General features: G+C 41.6%; 1 protein-coding gene across 1 annotated transcript; it reads right to left on the bottom strand.

The window, feature by feature from the left end:
- Positions 1–714: 714 nt before the first annotated feature.
- Positions 715–5,453, bottom strand: LOC135549425 (glutathione hydrolase 1 proenzyme-like). The gene is given in 13 exon segments (XM_064979431.1): positions 715–861; positions 972–1,042; positions 1,045–1,084; positions 1,217–1,329; positions 1,479–1,606; positions 1,824–2,011; positions 2,166–2,302; positions 3,432–3,581; positions 3,717–3,877; positions 4,238–4,430; positions 4,797–4,886; positions 4,973–5,103; positions 5,248–5,453. Coding segments are annotated over 13 exon segments (1,722 nt in total). The 5' UTR covers positions 5,421–5,453.
- Positions 5,454–15,810: the final 10,357 nt, after the last annotated feature.

Below are 15,810 nucleotides of genomic sequence, written 5' to 3'. Positions count from 1 at the left end.
TCAGTGACCAACTGTGGTATTTTACATGGTTAAAACATACAGACCATTTTTCCTTGATGGAGAGACAAAACAGTAATTTCTCTATATTTGATTTGTTCAATGGACAGAGACAAACTACTTTGACAACCTTTCATATTGGTGTTCACATTATCCCCTAAAACATGACCTTTCTTAAATCTCAGATAAATGGCTATTTTTCTGTTAAACAGAATGATTGCTCATCATCACAGAGTAAATTGACTAATATGTTGGCTAATATTTCATAAGCAAACTATTTCAGAATGTACATCAGGTGATCCATGGTGTCCATTTCAGTTCTGGCCCATTGGTATTTACAACCAGCAGGAAATGACAGTTACAGTCCAGCGTTCTGCTACCCCACTGCATTGCATAAATAAACTTCTTTCTTTAGGATAATTGACAATGATCTCTTGATACAGCAAGGATTAAAAAAATGCCACTCTCAGAGTTGCAATCGCACTTCTTTTTCAAAACACAAAAATAAATAATGCTGAAATAAAAGCAAATAAAAGTTGCCGATTAATTGGTGTGAAGAGAGGAGGCATTGATGTGGAGTAAAGACATTCCATGTCTTGAAAGGAATTTAGGCTGAAGAAAAAGTGGCTGTGCCTCCTTGAGGAGCCATTGTTTCATTGCAGATACATGGCCTCTCTATGGCCCTGTCTCTTAATGGCCCTGTTTCTTTATGGAGACTCAGTAGCCCGCTGGATAACCCCCCTTTCTGGGATCGGACTCAGCACAGAGCCGCTCCCCCTGTCGCACCACCGCCTGAACTACTGATCCAGGAGTCATCAGCAGCTCTGTTACATGGTTCTTCTGTGCCAGACCATCTAATACGCTCTATTACACACACGCACAGATTACATTTCAGTTACCCAAAAGCTTTTTCAAATTAATTTGTATTTTTTCATCAAACAATATTCTATGCAATATTGTTGAAAATTACCCACCTTTTCAAAGCCATGCTCCACTACTGTCATATTTGGGTTAAGTTGATTGTGAATTCGAGGTTGTGTCACAGCTTTTTGAGGTCGTAGTCAAAGAACAAGGAATTCAGAATCACCTATGTAAATGAGAAAAGGAAGCTACTTAGACTCTGATTCATCACAATATCACAATGTAAGGATAGATGGCTGTCATGTGTAGGCTTTATCTGTTTTAGATTATCAATTTATTTGTATGGCTCAAGACTTACTAGGGCAGTCGCTGTGGTGATCTTTGTTCCACCAGAGGCTCCCACCACCATTTTAACTCTATTGTCTTTGTCCAAGATAATAGTTGGGCACATAGAAGATAGAGGCCTTTTACCTAAAACAGAGAAACAGCTAAATATTCATACAAAGTTATTCTCAGAAAACAAACCAGCCAAGGCTCAAATTGGGGCCATGTGTAAATTGAGAACTTTCAGTAGCTTACCGGCAATAGGGATATAGATTTTAGTTCCTATACTATCTCACCAGGCTGGATGAAGTTGTTAGGAGATGGAGGGATTCCAAAGCCATTGGTGATGTGTGGAGAGCTGAAGTCATCCATCTCATCATTGAAAATGATGCCAGTTGATCGGGACATGACTTTGGAGCCAAAACTGAAGATGGGAAATGATAGGAGTTACATATCCTATGAATGTTATTTAACGGTTAAATGAAAACAGAGAATCCTCAGTAAGACCATCGGCAAGCAAAGGGTGTTTAGAGTGTATGCTATATTAATGATCTGTCTCTGGATATCTATAATCTACCCTGTAGCATTATGTATTCATTAGTCCTATTGTCTCAGGAGGCCTTGCCTTGTAGGACTCTTACTATAGATTGATTGTGCTGGTGGCAGCCACAGCACTTCCATCCTCTGCTATGACGGACAGGTGTGCTGTTCCGTGATTGTCAGGGACAAAATAATCTGGCTCATAGTAGCTGTCGGGATGAGTGGTGTCATCTGTGATCTTACTCCTGATCCCATCAGCAAAGTAGTCTGAGGTCATGTTGTGGATGAGCTGGAGAGAATATTAAATCATCGGTAAAAAAAAAGGAATTCAGTTGGTGAACAGCCTATTCTTTAAACAACTACAAACCATCTTTATTTCAAAAGTCAAATATGTATTTGTGAGTGAAACTGTGTACATGAAAAATGGGAATCAGGGTTCTCACATCAGTGATATTGAGATAGCGTGGGTCCCCTAGTCTGCTCCTCTTGGCATAAGCAAATCGGAATGCTTCCACGATGCGGTGATATGTCAAAGTCTTTTTCTCGGCCGTAGAGACACTCGTGCCAGTAAAATTATACCCTGAAGAAAAAAAAAGAAAAAATATTGATGTAATATTTCAGCCTAAAAAATAAATAGTTGTTAATTTATCAGAGATACAGTAAATTTAATGTACAGTACCAGCCAAAAGTTTGGACACACCTACTCATTCCAATGTTTTTCTTTATTTTCACTATTTTCTACATTGTAGAATAATAGTGAAGACATCAAAACTATGAAATCATTCATATGGCATAATGTAGTAGCCAAAAAAGTGTTAAGCAAATCAAAATATATTTTATATTTGAAATCCTTCAAAGTAGCCACCCTTTGCCTTGATGACAGCTTTGCACACTCTTGGCATTCTCTCAACCAGCTTCACGAGGTAGTCACCTGGAATGCATTTCAATTAACAGGTGTGCCTTGTTAAAAGTGAATTTGTGGAATTTCATCATTCTTAACGCATTTGAACCAAGTGTTGTGAGTGAGTGTTGTGACAAGGTAGTGTTGGTATTCAGAAGATAGCTGTATTTGGTAAAAGACCAAGTCCATTTTATGACAAGAACAGCTCAAATAAGCAAAGGGAAATGATAGTCCATCATTACTTTAAGACATGAAGGTCAGTCAATCTGGAAAATGTCAAGAACTTAGTTTTTGCTCTTCTCACTAACAGCAAATTATTGCATCTTTTTATTATATTTAGCTACCTGTTTTTTTGTCATGAATAAGTCATAATTTATTCCCCATTTGGACAAGTCTACTAGGCTACTGTTGCCTTCTTGCAATGCAATACTTCAACCACTGCAAACCGTGCTTCATATGGTCTAAAGTTTGCGGGAGGATAAGCACATTCTCAGTCAATTTCACATTCTCAGTCAATAATGTCCACTTTTGAGGTAAAACTGGCGCACGCATGTTTTGGGACATATTTTGTGCATATGCAACGTTTATAAATGAGGCCCCTGGTGAATTAACTGTGGCTGAATTAGTGTAGAGGGTTGGTGGTGGTTACGGAGGGGGCGGAAACAGTGGCTGAATTAGTGTAGAGGGTTGGTGGTGGTTACGGAGGGGGCGGAAACAGTGTCCAAGCGGAGTACTGGGGAAGGAAACCTGAAATCCTCTGGTCTGCATGGCTGAGTTCAGACTCAGAGTTAGTTAGGCTGCTGCTCACCGTCCACTATGTTGAGTATGAGTGCCAGGACTGGGCCGCTGGAGGGGGCGTCTGGGACGTGCATGGTGTACTCTCCCACGGTCAGCTTCAGTGGGTTCTCATTCAACACAGGCCGGTACTCCAGCAGGTCCTCCAGGGTTATAATCCCTCCTGAGAAGAGGAGATAACTGCTCAGGAAGCACATCGACACACTGCCTATAAGATCTGTCTCACTTGATCATCCTCATAGTGTACAACAAGAATGATGAGATGTAATAGGATTTTATAATGCACAAATGTAAAGACCTGCTGCCTGGATGTCATCCACAATTGTCTGTGCCATTGTCCCATTGTAAAAAACATTCGGTCCCTCCTCTGCTATCCTCTCATAGGTGTCTGCTAATTTGGGAAATTTAACGATGTCATTTTCCTTCAGGATGTTTTTCTGGGAGTCACAGAACACTTCACTGGAGTATAAAATCAAGAACAGAGAACTTATTAGCAGGAGTTATTCAAGCAAACCCATAGAATAAAAGGACCAGAATTCCCATGGCTTTGTCATCATAGGTTTTACAGTGGCCAATCAAATAAATCATCAGTGGTCATAATAAATCACAGAGGAAGCCATGAATGACATCAAAGTAATCACATTTTATTGGTTGAAATATGTGGTACTCTATGATAAAATCAACTAATCCTATTACAGCACTTCATAGAGCATTACATTCACGCTGATATAAAAAGGTACATTTGTAGAAGTGGTTGTAGTAGTAATATAGAATTTACAGATAAAATCAACAGCATTTCAGTGTTTGTCCTGTCCTCACCACATATTGGCATCTCCTTGAATAGCGTCCTTGTTCTTGGAGATGGCTTTGGCCAGGGCTTTGCCTATAGGGAAACCGATGCGTGCCAAAGCAATGCTTGGCTCAAACAGATCCTTCCATGGCAGCCTGCCATGTCTCCTGTGTGCCATTTCGTAACCACGGATCTCCCCAGGAATGGCAATAGACAATCCACCTGTTATGCAGAGAAGATTTTACCACCATTTGCACAAAGTTGAAACCCTGCTCACAAAGGATTTGAAATACATATCAGTATATTTCCTCATTTTGACAGGTGAAACTGTTGCCCCCTTGTTGTACCCATGCATATGATGCAGACAGTTAGACCTAATGTTCCTTAGAATGATGGAAAACCAGGGAAGAGGATGCCAGAAGGTTCATACTATTCCTGCAGTGTTATCTTCTCTCTATCCCCATCTCACTGTGATACACTACAGCTACCATATAACTATTCAGCTGTTATCTTAGGATGGATTGAACCACAGAACCTGCCTAACCTATCCTGTACCTGACGTACATTCCAGAACAGTAGAACTGGTACCTTTCCGAGAAAGCTGGGTGTTATTGCCAAACATGTCTTCTGTCGCGTTCATGGGTGCTGTCTCCCTCGCGTCAATGGTTTCAACCTTCCCTGTCGAGCAGTGATAGAAAATGCAGACATAGATGTGTTTATTAGCATTTTGTCATTTGTGGAGGCTTGAGGACACACTGACTCACCCGTGGAAGCGTTATAGATTGTGAAGAAGATACCCCCTCCAATGCCCATGCTGTGAGCGTTCAGGAGGCCAACACACAGAAGGGCGGCGATAGATGCATCCACCGCTGTGCCATTCCTCTTTAGAATGTCCCTAGGTACACACACACACACACACACACACACACACACACACACGTAATTCTCCTTGTAGAGCTTAATCATGTCCTGTCATTTGATTGCGTACCATGAATCATTGTATCAAAGGGAATTAGTCGTCTAGTGTAACGTGACTTACCTCCCCACCTCAGAGCACGTTCCAGCATCTGCAGCCACGGCAGCTTTGGAGTAGAAATGGTCTGAGGGGGAGATGGGGCTCTTGTTTCTCATCCCCATGAACACCCCCACGAACACTCCCACTGCAGCCACCAGCAAAACTACCAGCCCAGCCACCAGGGATTTTCTGACCATTTTCCTGCCCAGGGGAACCAACACACCAACACATCTTACAGTAAGACAGGAGCCTTACAGGTATATTTATTCCTGATTGATTGGATTTATTAGATCATTAAAAGTAGTAAGCTGCGGGTGGGTGATCTAGCAGTTTAGCCTCTAGATGCACATGTCTCCGGTGCACATGTACTGCTGCAGCATGGGTTCAAATCCAGCCCAGTGCTATTTCAGCACTCTATATTTCACCATAATCTCTCTATCAAATAAACAAACAAAGACTTAAAAAGAAAAATAGATACAAAACAATATATATACAGTACCATTCAAAAGTTTGGGCACAGCTACTCATTCAAGGGTTTTTCTTTATTTTTGTACTATTTTCTATATTGTAGAATAATAGTGAAGACATCAAAACTATGAAATAACAGATATGGAATCATGTAGTAACCAAAAAAGTGTTAAACAAATCAAAATATAAATAGATTCTTCAAAGTAGCCACCCTTTACCTTGATGACAGCTTTGCACACTCTTGGCATTCTCTCAACCAGCTTCATGAGGAAGTCACCTGGAATGCATTACAATTAACAGGTGTGCCTAAAAGTTAATTTGTGGAATTTCTTTCCTTCTTCTTGTGTTTCAGCTAATTAGTTGTGTTGTGACAAGGTATAAGGAGACTATGTGAATCAGGCCGTCATGGTCGAATTGCTGCAAAGAAACCACTAAAGGACACCAATAAGAAGAAGAGACTTGCTTGGGCCAAGAAACATGAGCAATAGACAGTAGACCAATGGAAATCTGTCCTTTGGTCTGATGAGTCCAAATTTGAGATTTTGGGTTCCAACCGCTGTGTCTTTGTGAGACATAGAGTAGGTGAACGGATGATCTCCACATGTGTGGTTCCCATGGTGAAGCACGGAGGAGGAGGTGTGATGGTGTGGGGGGTGCTTTGCTGGTAACACTGTCAGTGATTTATTTAGAAATCAAGGAACACTTACCAGCATGGCTACCACAGCTTTCTGCAGCAATACGCCATGCCAACTGGTTTGTGCTTAGTTGGAGTATCATTTGTTTTTCAACAGGACAATGACCCACAACACACCTCCAGGCTGTGTAAGGGCTATTTGACCAAGAAGGAGAGTGATGGTGCTACATCAGATGACCTGGTCTCCACAATCACATGACCTCAACCCAATTGAGATAGTTTGGGATGAGTTGGACTGCAGAGTGAAGGATAAGCAGCCAACAAGTGCTCAACATATGTGGGATCTCCTTCAAGACTGTTGGAAAAGCATTCCAGGTGAAGCTGGTTGAGAGAATGCCAATAATTTGCAAAGCTGTCATCAAGGCAAAGGTTGGCTACTTTGAAGAATCTCAAATACAAAATATATTTTGATTGGTTTAACAGTTTTTTTGGTTACTGCATGAGTCCATTTGTGTTTTTTCATAGTTTTGATCTCTTCACATGAGTAGGTGTGTCAAAACTTGTGACGGGCACTGTGTATATAAAAAAATTAAGTCTTTGTATGCACCGGAGGCAGCGGCCTAGACCGCTAGACCACCCTATGCCACATATATACAGTGGGGAGAACAAGTATTTGATAACCTGCAAAATCGGCAGTGTTTCCTACTTACAACGCATGCAGAGGTCTGTAAGTTTTATCATAGGTACACTTCCACTGTGAGAGACGGAATCTAAAACAAAAATCCAGAAAATCACATTGTATGATTTTTAAGTAATTATTTTGCATTTTATTGCATGACATAAGTATTTGATACATCAGAAAAGCAAAACTTAATATTTGGTACAGAAACCTTTGTTTGCAATTACAGAGATCATATGTTTCCTGTATTTCTTGACCGGGTTTAAACACACTGCAGCAGGGATTTTGGCCCACTCCTACAGACCTTCTCCAGATCCTTCAGGTTTCGGGGCTTTTGCTGGGCAATACGGACTTTCAGCTCCCACCAAAGATTTTCTATTGGGTTCAGGTCTGGAGACTGGCTAGGCCACTCCAGGACCTTGAGATGCTTCTTACGGAGCCACTCCTTAGTTGTCCTGGCTGTGTGTTTCGGGTCGTTGTCATGCTGGAAGACCCAGCCACGACCCATCTTCAATGCTCTTACTGAGGGAAGGAGGTTGTTGGCCAAGATCTCGCGATACATGGCCCCATCCATCTTCCCCTCAATATGGTGCAATCGTCCTGTCCCCTTTGCAGAAAAGCATCCCCAAAGATTGATGTTTCCACCTCCATGCTTCACGGTTGGGATGGTGTTCTTGGGGTTGTACTCATCCTTCTTCTTCCTCCAAACACGGCGAGTGGAGTTTAGACCAAAAAGCTCTATTTTTGTCTCATCAGACCACATGACCTTCTCCCATTCCTCCTCTGGATCATCCAGATGGTCATTGGCAAACTTCAGATGGGCCTGGACATGCGCTGACTTGAGTAGGGGACCTTGCGTGCCCTGCAGGATTTTAATCCATGACGGCGTAGTGTGTTACTAATGGTTTTCTTTGGGACTGTGGTCGCAGCTCTTTTCAGGTCATTGAACAGGTCCTGCCGTATAGTTCTGGGCTGGTCCCTCACCTTCCTCATGATCATTGATGCCCCACGAGGTGAGATCTTACATGGAGCCCCAGAGCGAGGGTGATTGACCGTCATCTTGAACTTCTTCCATTTTCTAATAATTGCGCCAACAGTTGTTGCCTTCTCACCAAGCTGCTTGCCTATTGTCCTGTAGCCCATCCCAGCCTTGTGCAGGTCTACAATTTTATCCCTGATGTCTTACACAGCTCTCTGGACTTGGCCATTGTGGAGAGGTTGGAGTCTGTTTGATTGAGTGTGTGGACAGGAGTCTTTTATACAGGTAACGAGTTCAAACAGGTGCAGTTAATACAGGTAATGAGTGGAGAACAGGAGGGCTTCTTAAAGAAAAACTAACAGGTCTGTGAGAGCCGGAATTCTTACTGGTTGGTAGGTGATCAAATACTTGTGTCAAGCAATAAAATGCAAAGTAATTACTTAAAAATCATACAATGTGATTTTCTGGATTTTTGTTTTAGATTCCGTCTCTCACAGTTGAAGTGTACCTATGATAAAAATGACAGACCTCTACATGCTTTGTAAGAAAGAAAACCTGCAAAATCGGCAGTGTATCAAATACATGTTCTCCCCACTGTGTATAGATGTACACTACCGTTCAGAGGTTTGGGGTCAATTTAAAATGTCCTTGCTTTTGAAAGAAAATATTTTTTTGTTGTCCATTAAAATAACATTAAATTGATCAGAAATACAGTGTAGACATTGTTAATGTTGTAAATTACGATTGTAGCTGGAAACGGCAGATTTTTTATGCAATATCTACATAGGCGTACAGAGGCCCATTATTAGCAACCATCACTCCTGTGTTCCAATGGCAAGTTGTGTTAGCTAATCCAAGTGTATCATTTTAAAAGGCTAATTGGTCATTAGAAAACCCTTTTTCAATTATGTTAGCACAGCTGAAAACGTTTTTTTTCATTAAAGAAGCAATAAAACTGGCCTTCATTAGACTAGTTGAGTATATGGAGCATCAGCATTTGTGGGTCGAGTACAGGATCAAAATGACCAGAAACAAAGAACTTTCTTCTGAATCTCATCAGTCTATTCTTGTTCTGAGAAATGAAGGCTATTCCATGTGAGAAATTGCCAAGAAACTGAAGATCTCATACAAAGCTGTGTACTACTCCCTTCACAGAAAAGCACAAACTGGCACTAACCAGAATAGAAAGTGGAGTGGGAGGCCCCGGTGCACAACTGAGCAAGAGGAGAAGTACATTAGAGTGTCTAGTTTGAGAAACAGATTCCTCACAAGTCCTCAACTGGCAGCTTCATTAAATAGTACCCGCAAAACACCAGTCTCAAAGTCAACAGTAAAGAGGCGCCTCTGGGATGCTGGCCTTCTAGGCAGAGTTCCTCTGTCCAGTGTCTGTGTTCTTTTGCCCATCTTAATCTTTTATTTTTATTGGCCAGTCTGAGATAAGGCTTTTTCTTTGCAACTCTGCCTAGAAGGCCAGAGTTGCAAATACAAATCTTTCGTCTGAGACCAGCAACTCGGACAGCTGATGAAACGGGGTTTGCACAACCAAAGAACCCGTCTCAGGGAAGCTCATCTGCATGCTCATCATCCTTACCAGTGTCTTGACCTGGCTGCAGTTCGGTGTAGTAACCGACTGTGGGCAAATGCTCACCTTCGATGACCTCTTCAAGGATGAATCCCAGTTACAACTGTACCAGGCATGGTATCGTGTGGGCAAGGGTTTTGCTGATGTCAACATTGTGACATGAGTGTTCCATGGTGCCGGTGGAGTTATGATATGGGCAGGCATAATGCACGGCACCATGTCGCGAGAATCTGTACATAATTCCTGGAAGCTGAAAATGTCCCAGTATTTCCATGGCAGCATGTTCCAGTTCCAGTTCCAGTTCCACCTCACACAGCCATTGAAGAGTTACACTTCTCCTAATGCACATTTTTTCTGTATGATCCTGCTGTCTGTTTAGACATATTCTGCCATGCACCTCACAGGCCTGTCAAAAGTACAGTTGCACCAAGGGGTAACAGAAGTATCCACAGTAGCAGCCAGCTTGTGATGTGGTCTGTTTTGATTATTCTGCCTGTGCCCTTAGTGCCATTGAGATGCCTGAGTAGTCACAAAGCACAGAGATATAAACTGGCAGCAGAAGTGAAAGAAGTATCTCAACAACCCCCCCACCACCACCACCTCTAAATTCAACCTCAGTAGCTATTCCAGAATGCAGTCAGTCCTACTGGTGTGTCTGCCTGATGAACCACTGTCAAAGGAACCCGTAGAGCACCCCAGCTATTGTGTCTAATATCATCACTGTCATCCCAATGCAGAGGTCCCCCATGGAGCACACTGTGTTTTTTTAATCATATATATTTGAGTCAAATCTAAACTGTTGAACAAGAGTAGGCTTCATCCTACCTTTCGTGTGGATTTCAGAGGCTGTCCCTTGAGTTTAGTGCATGTCACTCACTGTTTTTTGGTACTGAAGAGGTGATTTTTATTTGACAAGCTTCATTAAAGTCAACCATTATAAAACAACTTAGATTTACTGAGTGTACAAAACATTAGGAACACCTGGTCTTTCCATGACAGACTGACCAGGTGAATCCAGATGAAAGCTATGATCCCTTATTGATGTCACCTGTTAAATCCACTTCAATCAGTGTAGATGAAGGAGAAGAGACAGGATAAAGAAGGATTTTTAAGCTTTGAGACAATTGAGACATGGATTGTGTATGTGTACCAGTCAAAGGGTGAATGGGCAAGACAAAAGATTGAAGTGCCTTTGATCGGGGTATTGTAGTAGCTGCCTGGCGCACAGGTTTAATTGTGTTAAGAAAAATGTAATCAAATTATATTTGTCACATGGGCCGAATACAACAGTTGTAGACCTTACGGAGAAATGCTTACTTACAAGCCCTTAACCAACATTGCAGTTTTAATTGAAATAAGAGTTAAGAAAATATTTACTAAATAAACTAAAGTAAAAAATAAAGTAACAATAAAAGAACAATAATGAGTCTATATACAGGGTTCAAAAGAGACAAAAAGAGACTTTAACGAGTTTACTCAGTAACATTTAGTCCTGTGTCCAGCAGCACGACTGATTTATTTTTTAAAAATTCCAAAGAATATGATTATCTACTTACTTTAGACCTCAACCACATGTTCTGTTCATGGTAATTGACCGGTAATCAACATAATCAGCATGTGTAATCATTTTTATAACCACATTAAATTGCCAGAACCAGATGTGGCACACAACAACAGCACATTGCCTCAATCAAATAGGACTTGCTGGGAATGGGTGTAGCCATCATACTAGACAGAACAGAGGGTTAAACCCCAGATAATGATTTAACAAGCAGTTAACAAATAGTACTTAAAAGGTTTTTGAGACAAAAATATTTTTCACATTGAATTTTAAATGTGTAAAGCTACTTTTAATAATTTATTGAATGTATAATAGAATTTCTGAAGGAGTCCACAATGATTAGAATTTAATCACACAGTGGCCCATTAATAAACAACGAATTGCACCTTATTTCATCATTGCCAACCATGTCATAACACTTGACACAATTCCAATTCCTAAAATTTAATCTCAATATCAAACAATTTGATAGCATAAATCACACAGCTTATAGTTGATAAACTTACTTTCATAGTGCGCTCAAAAGAAGACCCGTTTCAAGAACCTAGGCGTATTTAATGCACAGCATATTGATTCTGTTTCACTTTCATGTTTTTTATTTCACTTTTATTTCACCCGGTAGGCTTGTTGAGGACCAGTTTTAATTTACAACTGTGACCTCGCCAAGAATAAAGCAAAGCAGTTCAACACATACAACAACACAGAGTTACACATGGAATAAACAAACATACAATCAATAATACAGTAGAAAAAGTCTATATACAGTGTGTGCAAATGAGGTAAGATAAGGGAGGTAAGGCAATAAATAGGCCATGGTGGCAAGTAATTACAATATACCAATTAAACACTGGAGTGATTGATGTGCGCAGAAGATGAATGTACAAGTAGAGATACTGGGGTGCAAAGGAGCAAGATAAATATATATATATACAGTATGGGGATGAGGTAGTTGGATAGGCTATTTACAGATGGGCGTGCAGTGATCTGTGAGCTGGTGCAGGTGTATTGATCTGTAAGCTGCTCTGACAGCTGGTGCTTAAAGCTAGTGAGGGAGATATGAGTCTCCAGCTTCAGTGATTTTTGCAGTTTGTTCCAGTCATTGGCAGCAGAGAACTGGAAGGAAAGGTGGCCAAAGGGGGAATTGGCTTTGGGAGTGACGAGTGAGAGCACGTGCTGCTGGAGCGCGTGCTGCTATGGTGATCAGTGAGCTGACATAAGGCGGGGCTTTACCTAGCAGAAACTTGTATATGACCTGGAGCCAGTGGGTTTGGCGACGAGTATGAAGCGAGGACCAGCCAACGAGAGCGTACAGGTCGCAATGGTGGGTAGTATATGGGGCTTTGGTGACAAAACGGATGGCACTGTGATAGACTGCATCCACTTTGTTGAGTAGAGCATCGGTAGGATGGTCAGTTTTACGAGGGTATGTTTGGCAGCATGAGTGAAGGAGGCTTTGTTGCGAAATAGGAAGCCGATTCTAGATTTAATTTTGAATTGGAGATGCTTAATGTGAGTCTGGAAGGAGAGTTTACAGTCTAACCAGACACCTAGGTATTTGTAGTTGTCCACATATTCTAAGTCAGAACTGTCCAGAGTAGTGATGCTGGACGGGCAGGCAGGTGCAGGCAGCGATCGGTTGAAGAGCATGCATTTAGTTTTACTTGCATTTAAGAGCGGTTGGAGGCCACGGAAGGAGAGTTGTATGGCATTGAAGCTCATTTGGAGGTTTGTTAGCACCGTTTCCAAAGAAGGGCCAGAAGTATACAGAATGGTGTCGTCTGCGTAGAGGGGGATCAGAGAATCACCAGCAGCGAGACATCTTTGATATATACAGAGAAGATAGTCGGCCCGAGAATTGAATACTGTGGCACCACCATAGAGACTGCCAGAGGTCCAGACAACAGGCCCTCCGATTTGACACACTGAACTCTATTTCAGAAAAGTAGTTGGTGAACCAGGTGAGGCAGTCATTAGAGAAACCAAGGCTGTTTAGTCTGCTGATAAGAATGTGGTGATTGACAGAGTCAAAAGCCTTGGCCAGGTTGATGAATATGGCTGCACAGTAATGTCTCTTATCGATGGCGGTTATGATATCGTTTAGGACCTTGAGCGTGGCTGAGGTGTACCCATGACCAGCTCTGAAACCAGAATGCACAGCGGAGAAGGTACGGTGTTAATCTGCTAAATTGTAATTACCTCGCTACTATGGCCTATTTATTGCCTAGCTCTTCACGTTATTTGCACACACTGTATATAGACTTTCTTTTTTTTTTGTGTTATTGACTGAACGCTTGTTTATTCCATGTGTAACTTTGTGTTGTTGTTTGTGTCGCACTGCTTTGCTTTATCTTGGCCAGGTCGCAGTTGTAAATGAGAATTTGTTCTCAACTAGCCTTCCTGGTTAAATAAAGGTTAAATAAAATAAATCAGAAACGGTGGTATTCGAAATGGTCAGTAATCTGTTTGTTAACTTGGCTTTCGAAGACCTTAGAAAGGCAGGGTAGGATAGATATAGGTCTGTAGCAGTTTGAGTCTAGAGCGTCTCCCCCTTTGAAGAGGGGGATGATCGCGGCAGCTTTCCAATCTTTGGGAATCTGAGAAGATACGAAAGAGAGGTTGAACAGGCTGGTAATAGGGGTTGCAACAATTTTGGCAGATCATTTTAGAAAGAGAGGGTCCAGATTGTCTGGCCCGGCTGATTTGTAAGGGTCCAGATTTTGCAGCTCTTTCAGAACATCAGCTATCTAGATATGCTTGCACCCATTACGGATGCAGGCAATGAGGCAGTGATCGCTGAGATCTTGGTTGAAAACAGCAGAGGTGTATTCGGAGGACAAGTTGGTCAGGATGATATCTATGAGGGTGCCCGTGTTTACGGATTTTGGGATGTACCTGGTAGGTTCATTGATAATTAGTTTGAGATTGAGGGCATCAAGCTTAGAACGCAGGATGGCCGAGATGTTAAGCATGTCCCAGTTTAGGTCACCTAGCAGCACGAGCTCTGAAGATAGATGGGGGCAATCAATTCACATATGGTGTCCAGGGCACAGCTGGGGGCAGAGGGTGGTCTATAGCAAGCGGCAACAGTGAGACTTGTTTCTGGAAAGGTGGATTTTTTAAAGTAGAAGCTCAAATTGTTTGGGCACAGACCTGGATAGTAAGACAGAGCTCTATGAGCTCAGCGGTGGTGACCCGTCATTCAGGGCAGAGCCCCACCTGTCTTGGGCCCCACCTGTTTTGCATGCCATTATTGCATAAATACATCACATATCAGTTTGCAAACAATGTAAAAAAAACACAACAACATTGAGTTAATAAAACCACATACAAACATGGTCTCTTTTTTGTTTTCTTGAGTAAGGCAGCTCTAAAACGCAGGTGTTTCAGCCTAGCTCAGTGCTTTCTGTGGTGGTGGGGCAGCCAGTTGAAAACACAGAGCGTAAGGGTCGGTAATGTACTCTAGGTGCCCAATGATTGGCTCAGTGTTCTGTTACTCATGGGGACTCTATGTCACTACACGATCTACGGAGAGAGCTCAAAATTCAAAACTGCTTGGGTGCTCACATAGAGTGACATTATACATGCCCATCGAAGGAGCCTCAAGGTCATTGGCCACAGATAAAATTATGTCAAATCACATACTGTAGCTTTGATTAGACTGATTACGTCAACATCATACTATCAAAATCTTAGCTAGCAAGCTAGACAAACAATCATCATCATGAATCAAGTCAACAATCTACTGGCAAATCATTTTCAAACCTTGTCATATGAAGAGAAATTATAGATAAAACATATCAGTGCTCATTGCGCATTGGACATAAACATTACACAACAAGTTGGAAATCACAAATTCAACAATGAGTAGTTTGGAAAGAATCAGTGGCTATCTGCAAGCGTTGCAAAGCAATCACTAGCCTGCTATTCAGTAGAGAGTGTGTGTGGTCCAAGTCTGGAGTGAAGGGTCTCTTTTCCAAGCTTAAAAGGATAAACATTCACATGCAACACCATGATCCAGAAAAGGTTGGCTACATTGGCCATGCTGTCAATCCAGCATGACTTTTGCCACGTTCAAAACAACTGGAAATTCGGAACTGGGAAATCTTAGACTTCAGTGAGTTCAAGACAACTGGGAACTCTGGAAAAAAACTAGCTCCGACTGGGAAAACATGTTTTGAACCGTCATCCAAATTGGAATTCCAAGTCGGGAACTCAGACCTCTTTCTAGAGCTCCAACCTGAAGATCATTATTCAGCGTGTTTTTTTCAGAGTTCCCAGTTGTCTTGAAAGCACTATAAATCCAGAGAATGTCAAACTTTGATGACAAAGTTTGATTACATAATTTGCCCACAAGAAGAACCGCCACGCAAATTCCTGTTTAAGTGAACACAACACAACAAGGTGAGTCCAAAAGTGCATTGTATTGTATGCTGCTGCATAAATGATGTAATATACCAGGGATATATGTATACTGTAGCTAAGAAAGTAACACTAAGTGTATGCTGTGTATTAAGTTGTTAGTAGGCCATGTGCCTCACCCTAATAATTTGGTCCCTTTCCCCCTCATAACTTAGCCTACTGTTCTGACTTGGTGGTGGACATGTAGCCTATAGCCTGTTTTAGAGAAATGTAATCATCAAATATTGTAAGAGCTTTCATTGTCTTCTTATATATGTTTAGTGTT

This window comes from Oncorhynchus masou, chromosome 1, assembly GCF_036934945.1.
Source record: "Oncorhynchus masou masou isolate Uvic2021 chromosome 1, UVic_Omas_1.1, whole genome shotgun sequence".
NCBI lineage: Eukaryota > Metazoa > Chordata > Actinopteri > Salmoniformes > Salmonidae > Oncorhynchus > Oncorhynchus masou.
This window is presented reverse-complemented; position numbering and strand designations above follow the sequence as displayed.